The sequence below is a fragment of the Coregonus clupeaformis genome, chromosome 15 (genome assembly GCF_020615455.1).
Source record: "Coregonus clupeaformis isolate EN_2021a chromosome 15, ASM2061545v1, whole genome shotgun sequence".
NCBI lineage: Eukaryota > Metazoa > Chordata > Actinopteri > Salmoniformes > Salmonidae > Coregonus > Coregonus clupeaformis.
In genome coordinates, this window is record NC_059206.1 from 39,380,965 (window position 1) to 39,401,505 (window position 20,541).

At 44.9% G+C, this 20,541-nt stretch overlaps 1 protein-coding gene across 1 annotated transcript; it reads right to left on the reverse strand.

Moving 5' to 3' along the window:
* Nucleotides 1–594: 594 nt before the first annotated feature.
* On the reverse strand, nucleotides 595–18,101 carry LOC121583311 (glutamine synthetase). Its single transcript, XM_041899493.2, has 7 exons — nucleotides 18,014–18,101; nucleotides 10,607–10,790; nucleotides 2,133–2,294; nucleotides 1,816–1,962; nucleotides 1,513–1,640; nucleotides 1,210–1,409; nucleotides 595–1,109 (listed from the first exon to the last, which is right to left on the reverse strand). Exons 2-7 carry the CDS (start codon nucleotides 10,773–10,775, stop codon nucleotides 800–802), a joined length of 1,116 nt encoding a protein of 371 aa, XP_041755427.1. The 5' UTR covers nucleotides 10,776–10,790; nucleotides 18,014–18,101; the 3' UTR covers nucleotides 595–799.
* Nucleotides 18,102–20,541: the final 2,440 nt, after the last annotated feature.

The window sequence follows — 20,541 nt, forward strand, 5'->3', positions numbered from 1 at the left end:
ATTCAATTCAGCATCTCTTTATTCAATCTCAACTTCAAACATTAAACAAACTGAATAATATGCCAATTGGACCAGCTGCAATCTGAAAGATGGAAAACTATAATTGACCTTCATAAACATTCAACCTACATTCAAGTAATAAATCTTCAAAGTCAGCAAATCAAAAAACATCCAACCAGTAGTCTTTAAAAAAATGTATTATATATATATTTTCTTCTGTATTTTACCCTCTTTTTCTCCCCAATTTCAATCTTGTCTCATCACTGCAACTCTCCAATGGGCTCGGGAGGTAAAGATCGAGTCATGCGTCCTCAAAAACATCGTCCTCCGAAACATGACCCGCCAAACAGTGCTTCTTAACACCCGCCCGCTTAACCCGGAAGCCAGCCATACCAATGTGTTCGAGGAAACACCGTTCAACTGACGACAGAGGTCAGCCTGCAGGTGCCCGGCCCTCCACAAGGAGTCGCTAGAATGTGATGAGCCAAGTAAAGCCCCCCGGCCAACCCCTCCCCTAACCCGGACGACACTGGGCCAATTGTGCGCCGCCCTATGGGACTCCCGATCACGGCTGGTTGTGATACAGCCTGGGATCGAACCCGGGTCTGTAGTGACGCCTCTAGCACTGCAATGCAGTGCCTTAGACCACTGCACCACTCGGGAGGCCCCCAACCAGTCTTAAGTATAGATTTATTTGGCTACAATATAGTTCTATCCCACAATCATGTAAACCCTAAGGGCCAGTTTCCCCCAACCAGCAGCTACAGTATTATATGTGTCTATGAGTCTGGTCACTCTCTTAAGTACTCTCCTCTTCCTCCTCCACCCCGAGCAGGCAGGTGCTTGCGATGGCACCCGTCACGGCATAAGGGTCACAGTTGGCGGAGGGCCGGCGGTCTTCAAAGTATCCCTTCCCCTCCTCGCCCACCTGCCGTGGGATCCGGATGCTGGCCCCGCGGTTGGCCACCCCGACAAAGAAGTCATGGATGCTGGAGGTTTCATGTAAGCCTGTGAGGCGTCTGATGTTGTCCTGGCCTCCGTGAGGGTCGTACACACGTATGTGCTGGGCATGTCGCTTGCTCAGCTTCTCAATGGCCTGCTCAATATGTCTGATAGAAGAGGGGAGAGGTTAGGTGTTGGACTGAATCTCGTAGTTACACAGCCTTTCAGAACCTTACAGTGCAATAATGTTTTTACAGTAATACTCACTGCAGCCCCCCTTCTTCCCTCATCTCCTTGGTGCTAACGTTGGTGTGGCAACCCGCCCCGTTCCAGTTCCCCTTCATTGGTTTGGGGTCCAGAGTGGCTACAACTCCAAAGTCCTCACACACACGGTGCAGCAGGAAGCGTGCCATCCACAGGTGGTCTCCCATCTCTATCCCCTCACACGGACCCACCTGGAACTCCCACTGAGAGAGGGAGATAAAAGAATGAGAGTTAGGAAATATTATATAGCCATCTGTAGAACCTTCCTGAAAGACTACAGCATTGTAGCAAAAGGTCAAAGTTTACCTGAGATGGCATGACCTCAGCATTGGTGCCACAGATTTTGACCCCAGAATAGAGACATGCCTTGTAGTGACACTCCATAATGTCTCTTCCATAGGTGTTGTCGGCACCAACCCCACAGTAGTATGGACCTGAGAGAGAGAGAGAAAGAGAGAGAGATAGATGGGACCAAAATCAAAGGCCTATTTGATAACATTAGGACTTATATAGACAGAGATATATTTCATATATGTAGTGCTTTTCCAAGTGCTTAAGACCATTTACATTACTAAAGGACACATGGTAAAATATAGTAGGGTCAGTCACCTTGGGGTCCTGGGAATCCATTTTGGGGCCAGCCATAGGGGCGACCATCCATCCCCTGGAGAGTGTACTCCTGCTCCATTCCAAACCAGAGGATATAGTGCTTCACTTCCTCCATCACCTTCTTACAACCTGATCGCAGGTTACTCTCTGTACAGGAGGGAATAGGTGTATATTGTAGGGTTAGTTTGACTGACGGGAATATGAGACAGTCAAAGCAGTCAATTAGTTAGATGCTGTCTATCATAGACCAAAACCAGTTGGTCTCTGTGTCTGTCAACTGAAGTAGGAAAGGAATCTCTTGCTATGTTTACAATTACCTGCAGGCAAGCGGTTGTACTTGAGGACCTCACACATAACCAGTTTGTTGGATCCCAGTGTGAAAGGGTCCCTAAACATTGCCACTGGGATCAGGTACATGTCACTGTTGGATCCCTCGGCCTGGTAGGTGCTGGAGCCATCAAAGTTCCACTCTGGAATATCTGCCAATAGCAATACCAACATTAACATGATGGAATATAATGCACTGTCCTAGAGATATAATGTTCTGTGAGATGGGCCTAGTGTTTTGGGCTTGACAGTGTTCTGGTCTATTCTATCAACGGGACCTGAAGAACTGTAATATCCTATATTTCTCGAAGTCGTGGCTGAACAAGGACATGGATAATATACATCTAGCTGGTTTCTCTATGCATCGTCAAGACCGAACGGCAGCTGCGGGTAAGGTTAAGGGGGAGGTGTGTGTCTCTTTGTTAACAACAGCTAATGCGCAAACTCTAATGTTAAGGAAGTCTTGATGTTTTGCTCGCCTGAGTTAGAATACCTCATGATAAGCTGCAGACCATACTATTTACCAAGGGAGTTTTCCGTAGCTGTCTATTTACCATCAAAAACCGATGCTGGCAGTAAGACTGCACTCAACAAGCTGTATAGGGCCATAAACAAACAAGAAAATGCACATCCAGCGGCAGCACTGCTAGTGGCCGGGGGATTTTAATGCAGGGTAACTGACAACAAAGAACTGTTACTCATTTTAAGCCCAAAAGTACATTCTGTCCTATGGTTAACTCCTCCTCGATTAATACCCATTGTAGGTTAGTCGAACAAGAAGCCATATCCGTGTAAATGAGAAAAACAAACCATATTCAGAAGAATCTCACCAGGACAGAAGAACAGGCACTCAATGAACTAATGAAAGACTCATCTTTGGTTATCAAACCTGCAGCCAAGGGGGGTGCTGTGGTCGTTTTAGACTATGAAAAATACAAAGAGATTCAGAGATTCAATTCAGTAATTAACGTTTCTATAGAAAACTGAGTGTTGATCCCACACTGGTGTTCCAAAGGGATATTAACTCAAATCTGGAGCAAGCCCCATTAAACAACCTTATCTCAAAACCTGAATATGACTACCTTTTCTGCAAATGTGTCATACATGCCTGTACCTTTTGCCTAAATTACATACATCTAAAAACACAAGGCAATTATCCAAGCAGACCAGTGGTCGCAGGAATAGGCTCAATGCTAGAACCATTGTCGAACTTTGTAGACTCCTTTATCAAATCTCATGTGCAAACTTTGCCATCATATGTGAAAGACGCTATAGATTTTACAAACAAGATCTCACCAATAACGGGATTAACAGAAGACTGTTTTTTGCTTACATTAGATGTCGAAAGTCTGTACACCAGCATTCCCCACACGGGGGGAAGACCGACACTACCTGAGACCGAAATAGCAACAAATACCCACTAACAAACTTTTTTCTAGAGCTGGCTGAATATGTTCTGACATAACTATTTCAGGTTTGATTATGTATACTGTCTCCAAACGAATGGAACATCGATGGGCTCCACATTCGCTCCAAGCTATGCTAACCTTTATGTGGGTCTATTTGAAGAAAATTTCAATGAAAATGAAAATCCATTCTTGAATAAAATCCTGAAGTGATATCGATATATTAATTTTTTTTTTGCATATGGGGAGGAACGGGAGAAGAGCTGTCAGACTTTATGACGTTACTCAATGACATTGACCCTAATCTAAAATTCACAATTGAATGTGACACTAAACCTGTTCATTACCTCGATATGTGGATTGAGAAATCAAATGGAACCCTATTTACAACTATGTACAGAAAAGAAAGGGACATAAATTCTCTATTACATAGTCTATTACATAGACTTCCAAGAAGCCCGTTTTTCAGCCTGCGCCATATATGCCACTCCACAGAGGACTATCTAGAAAAAGCAGTGGAAATACGCAATAGGTTTCTAATAAGAGGCTACCCTCCACAATGCGTGGCTGAAGATCTTAATATGGCACCAGGGAAAACACGAGATGAACTTCTACAAAAAATACCCACTAGCGCTAAAGAACACTCAGTAATGTTCACCACCACATATACTTTGAGCTCGCGCAAAGTGTGAGATGCTGTCAAGAAATACTGGCATGTTTTATCATCGGACCCAGCTTTGTCAGCGGAATTTAAGAACTCACCACTTATTGTATCTAGGAGAGGTCGCAATTTACGCAGCAAATTGGTCTATACCAGGGTTCTTCAATTCCGGTCCTGGAGGGCCGAAACACCTCTGTTTTTCATTCTCTCCTTCTAATCAGGGGCTAATTCAGACCTGGGACACCAGGTGAGTGCAATTAACTACCAGGTAGAAATAAAAAAACAGAAGTGTTTCGGCCCTCCAGGACCGGAATTGAAGAACCCTGGTCTATACCAACTGCCAGCCACAAAAGAAAAATGAGCCAGGCTCTTTTACGCCCTCTTCTGAATGGTAGCTATAAATGCAGAGGCTGCGCACTGTGCAACAATATGATGAAGTGTCAATTTTTCTGCCACCCACATACAGGAAAACGGTTCCAAATAAATTACATTATTACATGCTCCTCCACCCATGTTATCTACATGATTAAATGTCTATGTGGGTTGTTTTATATAGGAAAAACCTGTCGTTCTCACAAACAGAGAATTAGTGAACATAAAGGTTAAATCAGGAGAAACGACAGGGATTAAATACATTTTAATGACCAAAAACATGACATTTCTACATTTAGATGTTGTGGCATAGAGAAAGTCAAGATATCAGACAGAGGAGGGGATATAAATAATCTTCTGAGCAATACACCCTCCAGACATTATTCCCAAAAGGTCTTAATGATGAAATGTCCATGCATGTTATGTTGTAAATGTGAACATGAACTAATGCCTTGTAGTTAAAACCACTTCAGCCTACTCTGAAGTTTTTATCGTGCACTGTACCCAATGATTTATGAAAACTTACTTGATAGGTCGATGTCCTCATTGTGGTTTTACAGACATGTTTAATACGTTTTATGTACATACTTTATTAGAATATTTCTGAAATGCACGTTGTTATATTTGGTAACACGTTTATTTTTCCTTGACTCCAACCCCATTCGATGCACTGAACACTCACAAAAGCTCTGACGAAGTCATTGAGGCTTATGAGTAAAGATTAATAAAGAACAGTGATACTAGTAAGAGCAGTGCTGGTTTCTTATTTCTCTCATGTTATTCAATTGTTACCATGCACCTGCAACAAAGATAGCTCAGATGTGCAAGTGCCTTTTGAATTTTGAATGCAGGGAAACTAAAATCGGTCTTACCTAATTTTTACCAGCATGTCACATGTGCACAGAAACGCATACAAAGCACTCCCTCGCCCTCCATTTGGCAAATCTGACCATAACTCTATCCTCCTGATTCCTTCTTACAAGCATTGACAACGTCGTCCCCACAGTGACCACATGTACATATCCCAACCAGAAGCCATTGATTACAGGCAACATCAGCACTGAGCTAAAGAGCTGCTGCTTTCAAGGAGGGGGACATTCATCTTCAAGCTTTGAGGCAAGCAACTCTGAACCATGCATGAGAGCACCAGCTGTTCCGGACGACTATGTAATCTCGCTCTCCGTAACTGATGTAATGACCCAATTTACATCGTGACGTATTTCATTACGCCATACGTCATCTTCATGGAGTCTTGTCCCGCTACTGAATGGACAAGTGTAGTGTTTGTAATGCAAGATGGAGAAGAACCTGTCTCTCATCAGAGATCGCATTTATTTTGGGAGATTGCAAAACATGACCTTTTCATTCAAGACAGGATAAATATATTGTTTCAGGTGATAATAAAACATGCTTTGTTTAGTAACTTTTTCCTCAACTTGTTTCTCTAATGTTATAGCATGTCAAGCTAGCTTACACTGCAGAGCAGCTAGCTAGCTAGCTAGCTAAAAGCTAGGCTAGGTTGAAGATACCATTGTAGCTAGCAACCTCCACCTAACAATTATCATCAAAAACCAAATGTCATTACCTTCACAATAAACTTAAACGGGAGGCAACATTCATATAATATAATTGGCTTAACAGCCAGGAGGAATGGGTAATTGTTTACAAGTTGCTAGCTATCCCATAAAGCCATCACTGAAAACCAAATATTTTCATCTTCTTCTGTTGTTTGGTAACTTCCTGTTCTTTGACGGACTCTGGCTGAACTGAAGACGACGTAAAGTTTGAAAAATGTCAAAGTATGCAGCCTTCAACCGCAAGGGGGGGCGTTGCGTTTCCACTCTGTTGTGGTCGTCCCCATTGAAATGCATGATATCCGGCACAACATGCTTATTTGTAATGTGAACGAGGTTTGAGACCTTTAAACAGGTTAACATTCATAAGGACGCAGGGCCAGACAGATTATCAGGACGCGTACTCAGAGCATGCGCTGACCAGCTGGCAAGCACCTCTCCCTGACCCAGTCTGTAATACCTACATGTTTCAAGCAGACCACCATAGTCCCTATGCCCAAGAACGATAAGGTAACCTGTCTAAATGACTATTGCCCTGTATCACTCACATCTGTAGCCATGAAATGCTTTGAAAGGCTGGTCATGGCTCACATCAGCAGCATCATCCCAGAAACCCTGGACCCACTCCAATTTGCATACCATCCCAACAGAGCAATGGATTCAGCAATCTCTATTGCACTCCACACTGCCCTCTCCCACCTGGACAAGAGGAACACCTTTGTGAGAATTATGTTCATTGACTATAGCTCAGCGTTCAACACCATAGTGCCCTCCAAGCTCATCACTAAGCTCAGGACCCTGGGACTGTACACCTCCCTCTGCAACTGGATCTTGGACTTCCTGACGGGCAGCCCCCAAGTGGTGAGGGGCAACAACACATCCGCCACGCTGACACTCAACACGGGGGCCCTTCAGGGGTGTGTGCTTAGTCCCCTCCTGTACTCCGTGTTCACCCACGACTGCCTGGCAGCGCACGACTACAACACCATCATTAAGTTTGCTGTTCACCGACGATGATGAGACAGCCTATAGGGAGGAAGTCAGTGACCTGGCATTGTGGTGCCAGGACAACAACCTCTCCCTTAACGTGATGAACACAAAGGGGCTGATCGTGGACTACAAGCAACGAAGGGCCGAGTATGTCCCCATCCACATCGACTGGGCTGTAGTGGAGGGGGTTGAGAGCTTCAAGTTCCTCGGTGTCCACATCACTAAGGAACTATGATTGTCCACACACACCAACACAGTTGTGAAGAAGGCACACAAAGCCTCTTCCCCCTCAGGAGGCTGAAAAGATTTGGCATGGGCCCTCAGATCCTCAAAAAGTTATACAGCTGCATCACCGCTTGGTATGGCAACTGCTTGGCATCCGACCGCAAGGTGCTACAGAGGGTAGTGCGTAAGGCCCAATACATCACTGGGGCCGAGCTCCCTGCCATCCAGGACCTATACTATATATACAAAAGTATGTGGACACCCCTTCAAATTAGTGGATTCGGCTATTTCAGCCACACCCTTTGCTGACAGATTTATAAAATCGAGCACACAGCCATGCAATCTACAAAGACAAACATTGGCAGTAGAATGGCCTTACTGAAGAGTTCAGTGACTTTCAATGGTGCACCGTCATAAGATGCCACCTTTCCAACAAGTCAGTTCATCAAATGTCTGCCCTGCTAGAGCTGCCCGAGTCAACTGTAAGTGCTGTTATTGTGAATTGGAAACGTCTAGGAGCAACAACGGCTCAGCTGTGAAGTGGTAGTTCACACAAGCTCACAGAATGGGACCGCTAAGTGCTGAAGCGCATAACGCGTAAAAATAGTTCTCGGTTGCAACATTCAATACCGAGTTCCAAACTGCCTCTGGAAGCAACGTCAGCACAATAACTGTTCGTCCGGAGCTTCATAAAATGGGTTTCCATGGCCAAACAGCCGCACACAAGCCTAAGATATCCATGCGCAATGCTAAGTGTCGGCTGGAGTGGTGTAAAGCTCGCCGCCATTGGACTTTGGAGCAGTGGAAACTTGTTCTCTGGAGTGATCAATCCCCCTTCACCATCTGGCAGTCCAACTGACTAATCTGGGTTTGGTGGATGCCAGGAGAACGCTACCTGCCCGAATGCATATTGCCAACTGTAAAGTTTGGTGGAGGAGGAATAATGGTCTGGGGCTGTTTTTATGGTTCGGGCTAGTTCCAGTGAAGGGAAATCTTAACGCTAAAGCCTTCCCAGAAGAGTGGAGGCTGTTATAGCAGTAAAGACGGGACCAACTCCATATTAACGCTCATGATTTTAGAATGAGATGTTCGACGAGCAGGTGTCCACATACTTTTTTGTCAGAGGAAGGCCCTAAAAATTGTCAAAGACTCCAGCCACCCAAGTCATAGACTGTTCTCTCTGCTACCACATGGCAAGCGGTACCGATGCACCATCTGGAACCAACAGGACCCTGAACAGCTTCTATCCCCAAACCATAAGACTGCTAAATAGTTAGTTAAATAGCTACCCAGACTATCTGCATTGACGCTTTTTTTGCACTCTTTTGACTAGTCACATACTGTACGCTGCTGCTACTGTTTATTATCTATCCTGTTGCCTATTCACTTTATCTCTACCTACAGTGAGGGAAAAAAGTATTTGATCCCCTGCTGATTTTGTATGTTTGCCCACTGACAAAGAAATGATCAGTCTATAATTTTAATGGTAGGTTTATTTGAACAGTGAGAGACAGAATAACAACAACAACAAATCCAGAAAAACGCATGTCAAAAATGTTATAAATTGATTTGCATTTTAATGAGGGAAATAAGTATTTGACCCCCTCTCAATCAGAAAGATTTCTGGCTCCCAGGTGTATTTTATACAGGTAACGAGCTGAGATTAGGAGCACACTCCAGTGCTCCTAATCTCAGCTTGTTACCTGTATAAAAGACACCTGTCCACAGAAGCAATCAATCAATCAGATTCCAAACTCTCCACCATGGCCAAGACCAAATAGCTCTCCAAGGATGTCAGGGACAAGATTTTAGACCTACACAACGCTGGAATGGGCTACAAGACCATCGCCAAGCAGCTTGGTGAGAAGGTGACAACAGTTGGTGTGATTATTCGCAAATGGAAGAAACACAAAATAACTGTCAATCTCCCTCGGCCTGGGGCTCCATGCAAGATCTCACCTTGTGGAGTTGCAATGATCATGAGAATGGTGAGGAATCAGCCCAGAACTACACGGGAGGATCTTGTCAATGATCTCAAGGCAGCTGGGACCTTAGTCACCAAGAAAACAATTGGTAACACACTATGCCGTGAAGGACTGAAATCCTGCAGCGCCCGCAAGGTCCCCCTGCTCAAGAAAGCACATATAGAGGCCATCTGAAGTTTGCCAATGAACATCTGAATGATTCAGAGGAGAACTGGGTGAAAGTGTTGTGGTCAGATGAGACCAAAATCGAGCTCTTTGGCATCAACTCAACTCGTCGTGTTTGGAGGAGGAGGAATGCTGCCTATGACCCCAAGAACACCATCCCCACCGTCAAACATGGAGGTGGAAACATTATGCTTTGGGGGTGTTTTTCTGCTAAGGGGACAGGACAACTTCACCGCATCAAAGGGACGATGGACGGAGCCATGTACCGTCAAATCTTGGGTGAGAACCTCCTTCCCTCAGCCAGGGCATTGAAAATGGATCGTGGATGGGTATTCCAGCATGACAATGACCCAAAACACACGGCCAAGGCAACAAAGGAGTGGCTCAAGAAGAAGCACATTAAGGTCCTGGATTGGCCTAGCCAGTCTCCAGACCTTAATCCCATAGAAAAGCTGTGGAGGGAGCTGAAGGTCCGAGTTGCCAAACGTCAGGCTCAAAACCTTAATGACTTGGAGAAGATCTGCCAAGAGGAGTGGGACAAAATTCCTCCTGAGATGTGTGCAAACCTGGTGGCCAACTACAAGAAACGTCTGACCTCTGTGATTGCCAACAAGGGTTTTGCCACCAAGTACTAAGTCATGTTTTGCAGAGGGGTCAAATACTTATTTCCCTCATTAAAATGCAAATGAATTTATAACATTTTTGACATGCGTTTTCTGGATTTTTTTGTTGTTATTCTGTCTCTCAATGTTCAAGTAAACCTACCATTAAAATTATAGACTGATCATGTCTTTGTCAGTGGGATAACGTACAAAATCAGCAGGGGATCAAATACTTTTTTCCCTCACTGTATATGAACATATCTACCTCAATTACCTCGTACCCCTGCACATCGACTCGGTACTTACCCTGTTTATATAGCCAAGTTATCGATACTCTGTGTGTATTTATTCCTCGTATTATTTTTCTAGTATTTCTCTTTTTTTCTCTCTGCATTGTTGGGAAGGACCCGTAAGCATTTCACTGCTAGTCTACACCTGTTGTTTATGAAGCATGTGACAAATAACATTTGATTTAATGTGTTACCTTCTATTCCCTGGGGCTCTCTGTCCAGGGTGCGAGTCTTGTTCCTCAGGGCCTCCCCGGAGCCATCGATCCAGATGTAGGTGACCTGACACAAGTCCCCCTGAGGGAGGGACATGTAGTGCTGATGGATGGCCTTGTTTAGACGAGAGCTGACTGACACAGATGCCATGGCTAAGTGTTGAGTCTGAGGGGGTCAAAGTGACAGAGAAACAGACACTCGAGAACACACACTGTATAGGGACACATAGTTCAACAGGTAATTCTTCATGGTTGTTTCATCAACCGGTGTCATCAGCAAGTGTTGAACAAGTTCATGTACCATTCCATTCACTTGTCCCCTGTGTAAATTAGAATTGAGCAACACATTCCATATGAACATGAACACATTCCTATTTTACAAAATGTATTTTCATTCCAATCCTTTAATCGGATAAATGCTTTGATCCACCCAAGCCTGGTGGATTTCTGATGCTTTCAACAACATTTCAACCATACAGGGCTGTGTGTTGGTCTGAAACAGCAGTGGCAAAACAACAGTCTCAGTAAGACTATAGGTCACCTTTCCACCTCTACCTTTGTGTAAACAAACCACTAAAGCCAAAGGGGGGGATAATCAGTGGCAAAACCAAACAACAAGGAAAAGCCTAAATGCACAGCCCCTAAAAATATTAGAATAATCTGAAGTAATCTGAATGCCGTGATGGATACACATACAGTAGAGTACAAAAAGTAAAGGCATAAAAATACAAATGTTTTGTCAATGGGTCTTCATCAAAAATCACTTTAACAAATCATTTGGGAGCACACAACTGTATTTGTAGGTTTATTTTTTCTTACATTTAACTATTTGCTCTACCTGACACTTGGTAACTTTCACTGGATGTGCACACATTCAGACCTGGGCAGGAAATAGTTGTATTTTGTAGTTTATTTGAAAATACCAACTTTTCAAATGCTTGAGGTAGTTGAATATAGTTTATATAGAATTACAACTAAAAGGCAATGTCACGATCGTTGAACGGAGTAGACCAAGGCGCAGCGTTGAAGGCAAACATACTTTATTATCCAAAGTGATAACACGAACAAAACAATAAACGAATAACGTGACGTCCTAGATTAAACAACCAACACGGAAACAAACCAAAAGGAACAAGATCCCACGACACCTGTGGGAACACAGCCTGTCTAAATATGGCTCCCAATCAGAGACAACTAGCAACAGCTGATACTCGTTGCCTCTGATTGGGAACCACTCTGGCCAACATAGAAATACAAAGCTAGACTGTGAACATAGAACAAAAACACATAGAATCTACACACCCTGGCTCAACATATAGAGTCCCCAGAGCCAGGGTGTGACAGTACCCCCTAAAGGCGCGGACTGCGACCGCGCCTCAACATAAACCAAACAGGGGAGGGCTGGGTGGGCATTCCTCCTCGGAGGCGGTTCCGGCTCCGGGCTTGACCACCACCCTCGAATAATCCCCCCGTAGCGCCCCTGGTCCAGTCTGGCCCCGCTAGCTGGAGCTGGACTGGACATCGTAGGAGCGGATTGCTTAAGCTCCGGTGTGGAGCAGCTAACCGGTACCTGACCAGGCACCGGTGACCCAGGCACGGGTTGTGCCGGACTGACGACGTGCACCCCTGGCTTGGTGCGTGGAGCAGGAACGGGCCGGACCGGGCTGACGATGCGCACCCCTGGCTTGGTGCGTGGAGCAGCAACGGGCCGGACCGGGCTGACGATGCGCACCCCTGGCTTGGTGCGTGGAGCCGGAACGGGCCGTACCGGGCTGACGATGCGCACCCCTGGCTTGGTGCGTGGAGCAGGAACGGGCCGGACCGCGCTGGCGACGCGCACCATTGGCTTGGTGCGGGGAGCAGGAACAGGCCGGGCCGGGCTGGCGACGCGCACCGTAGGCTTGGTGCGGGGAGCAGGAACAGGCCGGGCCGGGCTGGCGACGCGCATCTTAGGCTTGGTGCGAGGGGCAGGAACAGGCCGGGCCGGGCTGGCGACGCGCACCATTAGCTTGGTGCGGGGAGCAGGCACAGGCCGGGACGGGCTGGCGATGCGCACCCTTGGCTTGGTGCGGGGAGCAGGAACAGGCCGGGCCGGGCTGGCGACGCGCACCATTGGCTTGGTGTGGGGAGCAGGAACAGGCCGGGCCGGGCTGGCGACGCGCACCGTAGGCTTGGTGCGGGGAGCAGGAACAGGCCGGGCCGGGCTGGCAACGCGCACCATAGGCTTGGTGCGGGGAGCAGGAACGGGCCGGGCCGGGCTGGCGACGCGCACTATTAGCTTGGTGCGGGGAGCAGGAACAGGCCGGGCTGGGCTGGCGATGCGCACCGTAGGCTTGGTGCGAAGGGCAGGAACAGGCCGGGCTGGGCTGTGGAGACGGATAGGAGGCCTGGAGTGAAGAGCCGCCACAACCCGTCCTGGCTGAATGCCTACCTTCACACACTCTGTGTGAGGCATCAGCACAGGACGTACAGGGCTGTGTACCCGTACTGGCATAACAGCACGTGACACTGGCGCAGGATATCCGGGACCGAGGAGAGGCACTGGAGGCCACGAGCGCTGAGCCGGCACACTCCGTCCTGGCTGCATGCCCACCTTCGCACGACACGTGCGGGGTGCTCGCACAGGACGTACCGGACTATGCCGGACCACTCGTGGCACAGTATGCAGCTCCGCATACCCCGGAACCTGCCCAGTCTCATGCTGCCATGCCTGAGTACGGGGAGTTGGCTCTTTTCTCCATCCAGGCTCCGCCAACCTGCCTTCTGGCCCCCCAAACCCGGTGGCCTCCTCTCCTAATCTCCCATTTCGCCCTGTGGCAGCCTCCTGCTGCCCAGTCGCCCATGCCGTGTGACCCCCCCCCCCTAAAAATATTTTGGGGTTGCCTCTCGTCCGTCCGACGACGACAATGTTGACGCCGTTGCTCCTCTCTCGCCAGGGCCTTAACCTTAGCCCATGGCCCTTTTCCCCCAGCATGTCCTCCCAGGACCACAATTGGCCCACCTGGGCCATCGCCAATCTCTCCAGCTCCTTACCCGGCGCTTCCTCCCATGTCCAGGCTGCCTGCTCCTGGACACGCTGCTTGGTCCTGGTATGGTGGGATCTTCTGTCACGATCGTTGAACGGAGTAGACCAAGGCGCAGCGTTGAAGCAAATCCAAAGTGATAACACGAACAAAACAATAAACGAATAACGTGACGTCCTAGGTTAAACAACCAACACGGAAACAAACCAAAAGGAACAAGATCCCACAACACCTGTGGGAACACAGCCTGTCTAAATATGGCTCCCAATCAGAGACAACCAGCAACAGCTGACACTCGTTGCCTCTGATTGGGAACCACTCTGGCCAACATAGAAATACAAAGCTAGACTGTGAACATAGAACAAAAACACATAGAATCTACACACCCTGGCTCAACATATAGAGTCCCCAGAGCCAGGGTGTGACAGGCAACTATTTTATTTGATATTCAAATACAGGTCTCAGATAAACCAATAATATTTTAAAGTATTTTGAATACCTCTCAGAAAACGAAACATTTGAATGTATGTGAATATATGCAAGTTATTTGAAAACAAACAAATATTTATTTGATGGCTGCCAACTATTTGATGAAGAACCAAAAACTACAACAGTTTGTTGAATTAGTCTAAATACACTGCTCAAAAAATAAAGGGAACACTTAAACAACACAATGTAACTCCAAGTCAATCACACTTCTGTGAAATCAAACTGTCCACTTAGGAAGCAACACTGATTGACAATAAATGTCACATGCTGATGTGCAAATGGAATAGACAAGAGGTGGAAATTATAGGCAATTAGCAAGACACCCCCAATAAAGGACTGGTTTTACAGGTGGTGACCACAGACCACTTCTCAGTTCCTATGCTTCCTGGCTGATGTTTTGGTCACTTTTGAATGCTGGCGGTGCATTCACTCTAGTGGTAGCATGAGACGGAGTCTACAACCCACACAAGTGGCTCAGGTAGTGCAGCTCATCCAGGATGGCACATCAATGCGAGCTGTGGCAAGAAGGTTTGCTGTGTCTGTCAGCGTAGTGTCCAGAGCATGGAGGCGCTACCAGGAGACAGGCCAGTACATCAGGAGACGTGGAGGGAGGCCGTAGGAGGGCAACAACCCAGCAGCAGGACTGCTACCTCCGCCTTTGTGCAAGGAGGAGCAGGAGGAGCACTGCCAGAGCCCTGCAAAATGACCTCCAGCAGGCCACAAATGTGCATGTGTCTGCTCAAACGGTCAGAAACAGACTCCATGAGGGTGGTATGAGGGTCCGACGTCCACAGGTGGGGGGTTGTGCTTACAGCCCAACACCGTGCAGGACGTTTGGCATTTGCCAGAGAACACCAAGATTGCAAATTCGCCACTGGCGCCCTGTGCTCTTCACAGATGAAAGCAGGTTCACACTGAGCACGTGACAGACGTGACAGAGTCTGGAGACGCCGTGGAGAACGTTCTGCTGCCTGCAACATCCTCCAGCATGACTGGTTTGGCGGTGGGTCAGTCATGGTGTGGGGTGGCATTTCTTTGGGGGGCCGCACAGCCCTCCATGTGCTCGCCAGAGGTGGCCTGACTGCCATTAGGTACCGAGATGAGATCCTCAGACCCCTTGTGAGACCATATGCTGGTGCGGTTGGCCCTGGGTTCCTCCTAATGCAAGACAATGCTAGACCTCATGTGGCTGGAGTGTGTCAGCAGTTCCTGCAAGAGGAAGGCATTGATGCTATGGACCGCCCGTTCCCCAGACCTGAATCCAATTGAGCACATCTGAGACATCATGTCTCACTCCATCCACCAACGCCACGTTGCACCACAGACTGTCCAGGAGTTGGCGGATGCTTTAGTCCAGGTCTGGGAGGAGATCCCTCAGGAGACCATCCGCCACCTCATCAGGAGCATGCCCAGGCGTTGTAGGGAGGTCATACAGGCACGTGGAGGCCATACACACTACTGAGCCTCATTTTGACTTGTTTTAAGGACATTACATCAAAGTTGGATCAGCCTGTAGTGTGGTTTTCCACTTTAATTTTGAGGGTGACTCCAAATCCAGACCTCCATGGGTTGATACATTTGATTTCCATTGATAATTTTTGTGTGATTTTGTTGTCAGCACATTCAACTATGTAAAGAAAAAAGTATTTAATAAGATTATTTTATTCATTCAGATCTAGGATGTGTTATTTTAGTGTTCCCTTAATTTTTTTGAGCAGTGTATATGATCAAAAGCACATGGTTTGGAGAACTCTTAGATATGAATCTTAATATAGCCTATAGCCTAGAATTAAATACATGAGGGACATGGAATCACATCAACAATAAAGTAGACCACATTTGAAGCTTCAAAATGACTAACAAATATATTTTCATAATGAGTGAGACATTAGGTAATACAGTAACACTTGACATCAAGTTCTTATGTGTAGTAACTTTGTGATTATTACAATAGCAACATTGTTGTTACATTGGACTTTGGAAATTGCTTTATTAATGCATAATAATGGAGTTATTACACAAGTGGAATAAGGAACAGTACCTATTCCTCTTGCTTACAGTAGTTACAAAAACTCTCAGCTCATTCCTATGCAATTAAAATGCAATTACCAAAGTATTATGTAACATGCTATTAAAATGTTGCTCCAAAAGTAATTACCGTTTTATTACACAGGCACAAGAACAGTTTCATGTTAAGTGCTACTGAGAATGCTAACAGTAACAAAATATGGCTATTAAGTGTTGAAAGGAAATTAAATATCCCAAAACTGCCTTAAACTAAAGCCAAGGTAGGTGGAAAATTGTTAGTTTGTATTCTGAGTAAACTATCCCTTTATAAATGGTATTGTGTTTGAAACAAGAACACTTACCCTCAGATGGACAAAGTTGTTGTTTTTTCTAAGCATCCATCTTGCTGTTTGCAATGTTTGCAAATGGCTTTGAATTAAGGTGTAGTATTTTCAGGTATCATAAAATGTATCACAGCTTTTGACCTTTTCAGTGGCATGTTGAAAGAGTCATACTGTAGCAGTGGTGTAAAGTACTTACGTAAAAATACTTTAAAGTACTACTTAAGTCATTTTTGGGGGTATCTGTGCTTTACTTTACTATTTATATTTTTGACTACTTTTACTTCACTACATTCCTAACGAAAATAATGTACATTTTACTTCATACATTTTCCCTGACACCTAAAAGTACTTGTTACATTTTGAATGCTTAGCAGGACAGGAAAATGGTCAAATTGACACCCTTATCAAGAGTACATCCTTGGTCATCCCTACGGCCTCTGATCTGGCGGTCTCATTAAACACAAATGCTTCATTTGTAAATTATGTCTGAGTGTTGGAGTGTGCCCCTGGCTATCCGTAAATTTGAAAAACAAGCAAATGGTGCTGTCTGGTTTGCTTAATATTAGGAATTTCAAATGATTTATACTTTTACTTGTAATACTTAAACATGCACTTTGCATAAATCGCTCCACCATTTCCTGGTTGCTAAAATTCTAATAGTTTGCCTAATTTCAGTTATGTGACAAAACAAGCAGTCATTGTGTAGAGAATCATTGTACCATCTAAACCGCTGTGAAATATATTTTCCATAACCAAAAAGATTGTACATTCAGCTGTTTGAAGCTGGTGTACAAAACCAAAAGTGTACACCAGAAAATATGCATTAAAAAAACTTCAGAACATGGGCATTGTGAAGAGACCTTTGCTGGCATGTCTTGTGGGGTATGCATGGGTGTCCGAGCTATGTGCTAGTAGTTTAAACAGACACCTCGGTGCATTCAGCATGTCTTACAAAAACAAGTAATGATGAAGTAAATCTCTCCTCCACTTTGAGCCATGAGCGCTTTACATGCATATTATTGTTAGCTCTCCGTGTACATTTATGGGCCAGCTGTGCTGCCCTGTTCTGAGCCAACTGTAATTTTCAGAGGTCTCTCTTTGTGGCACCTGACCACACGACTGAACAGTAGTCCAGGTGCGACAAAACTAGAGCCTGTAGCACCTGCCTTGTTGATAGTGTTGTTAAAAAGGCAGAGCAGCGCTTTATTATGGACAGCCTTCTCCCCATTTTAGCTACTGTTGTATCAACATGTTTTGACCATGACAGTTTACAATCCAGGGTTACTCCAAGCAGTTTAGTCACCTCAATTCGCACATTATTTATTACAAGATTTAGTTGAGGTTTAGGGTTTAGTGAATGATTTGTCCCAAATACAATGCTTTTTATTTTTTTTATATATATTTAGGACTAATTTATTCCTTGCCACCCATTGTGAAACTAACTCCAGCATGTCCTAGGAGTTTCACTTTCTTTGACATCATCTGTACTTCCAAAGTTGTTATTATAGAGAAACATCTTTACTTACTGTTTTATGGGTGAAGTAAGGAGTTGATTCTCCTGAAGCAGTGCTCTGATCTCTCTTCCTCTTTTCCTCTCAGCCTTAGATCATCCAAGTCGACTGAGACAACTTAACCTGTTTAGGGTTTTTCACAGGTTATGTAAATAGGGGGTTGTGACGTAGTCTCATCACTGACGTCTGACCTATCAATCAACCAGTTTCCCTTCTTTGAAGTTCAGTGTCTTTCATAGAAATAATTATACAACATGTTGTTAAACATGTTTCTAAAAATGTTTCTTTAATCTACATCAGGCTTTGACTAGTTTGTAAATAGTGTCTTGTGATGTAAATATACTGTTCAGTGTCACAATATGTGCAAAAAAAGAGCTTGAAATGCATAAGAACTGACCCACTCGAATTCCACAATGTGATCCTATGTGCAAACACCACCATACATTTCTCGAATTCAGTTTAATTTCTTGAGATTATACATTGTTAACCACTAAATTAACATGAAAACCCCTTATAAACATACAAACAGATTTAGACAAACATTGACATTGGACCAGTATGACTGAGGCAGCCAAAAGCTTCCCTCCCACGAGAAATAAACATGAGCACCCACCTGTGCCATCGCAGGCAGGCCATCTGCTGAGAGAGGACTACGGCTGTTTGCTGATCCAGGCCTTGTATACAGTTCAGCGCACAGAAGCACACAATTACACAACACAGGCCAGTAGGGAGGAGGATGGCTCCTTATTAAATGCACCTACTTTCCACTAGGCTGGCTTTCCTAATAGGGACGCAGTTTTCTAATGACACCGACTACGGTTCTGACATTGGGAGACTGGCCACAGGACAGAAGGGGTGGGTATTTCTGAGTCTGTTTCCATGCTGATGAGGCACAATGCCCAACGCACATGTATGCTGACAGAATCAACGACTACTGAAGGGAGAGATCAGGTGTCTCTCTTGTGTATAATCAGATAACATTAAAGGCATACTGAGATTGGGAGAGGCAGTATGTAAGCCTACACTGCATGAATCATCTTTTGAAAGGTAAGTATGAAGCCACTGAAATCACACATCCAATTTTATAAGAAAAACATGCCAAAAAAATGCAATGCGTTTCACACAAAGGAATGCTATGTTTTGCAAGCCATTCCACTGATTCTGCTCCAGTCATTACCATGAGCCAGTTCTCCCTAATTAAGGTGCCTCCAACCTCATGTGGTTCATTGTGGTTCTTTCAATTGTTCATTTCAGAAGTGTTTTCAGTTTTATTTGATTAGAGCCACATCCACAGTAGACACACCTGGTGGTCTCTCCTGTACATTAGTGTGAACATGCCCTGACAAACATTTCTTATTTTTCTCGGAGACACAGGAGGTTGGTGGCACCTAATTGGGGAGAACGGGCTCATGGTAATGACTGGAGCGGAATCGGTGGAATGATATCAAATACATCCAACACATGGTTTCCAGGTGTTTGATGCCATTCCATTTGCTCCGTTCCGGCCATTATTATGAGCCGTTCTCCCCTCAACAGCCTCCTGTGATCTGAGCAAAATACTGAAGTGTCTAAACAAAAAGGACACTTAAAATTCCTGGATGCATCTGAAGGACTCTATAGCTTTCTTTTGGAGGTGTGGTCTGAAAAACAGATACTGAAGGGGAAAAACATCTGATTTGGAATACAAACATCACCAAATAACATGATAAAATATGACTAACAAAATCTAGATTAACAAATAAATACACAAACAGTTGAAAATAAAGTAATATTCAGCCTTTCCGCACTTCCACAGAGATTTCCTCATGTTGTACTGTTCTCCCAGCCTGGTCTCATAGACTAGAATCTGACACTAAATTAGTATGACATGTTACGTTTAGTATGGTTACATAAGACAGATGGTAAATTAAGTAGTCGTATATAATGCGAACGACTAGTAACCCAAAGGTTGCGAGTTCGAATCTCATCATCAAATCTCATTTAGCATTTTAGCTAATTATCTACTTTGCAACTACTTACTACTTTTTAGCTACTTTGCATGTTAGCTAACCCTTCCCCTAACCATAACCCTTTAACCTAACTCCTAAACTTAACCCTAACCTTAACCCTTTAACCTAACTCCTAAACTTAACCCTAACCCTAACCTCGCTAACGTTAGCCAGCTAGCTAATGTTAGCTGCTTAGCCACCTAGCTAGAATTCGTAACATATCATACGTCTTGCAAATTCATAACATATTGTAGATTTTGTAAATTCGTAACATATGTTTAGCAAATTCCTAACATATTGTACGTTTAGCAAATTTGTAGCATATAATATGAACTGTAATTCATAACATATAATATGAAATGGGTGATTAACATCCACAAATTAATACATACCATACGAAACGTAACATATCATGTTAAATGGTGTCTCTCGGATTTAAATACAGAATAATACGAAATGCTCTGAGACCAGGTTGCAGCCAGTCAGCCAGCCCAGCCCAGCCAGTTCTCCAGAGTTTAGACTCCACTGCTGTATTGACAGATCAAATCCCCATGG

Bases quoted from the DNA above. Each gene is read 5' to 3' on its own strand.
- LOC121583311 (XM_041899493.2), bottom strand. From the start codon at position 10,775: ATGGCATCTGTGTCAGTCAGCTCTCGTCTAAACAAGGCCATCCATCAG. The intron at 2,295-10,606 runs GTAACACATTAA...TGCTATTGGCAG, and splicing joins AGAGCCCCAGGGAATAGAAG to ATATTCCAGAGTGGAACTTT. The intron at 1,641-1,815 runs GTGACTGACCCT...TCTCTCTCTCAG, and splicing joins TGGATTCCCAGGACCCCAAG to GTCCATACTACTGTGGGGTT.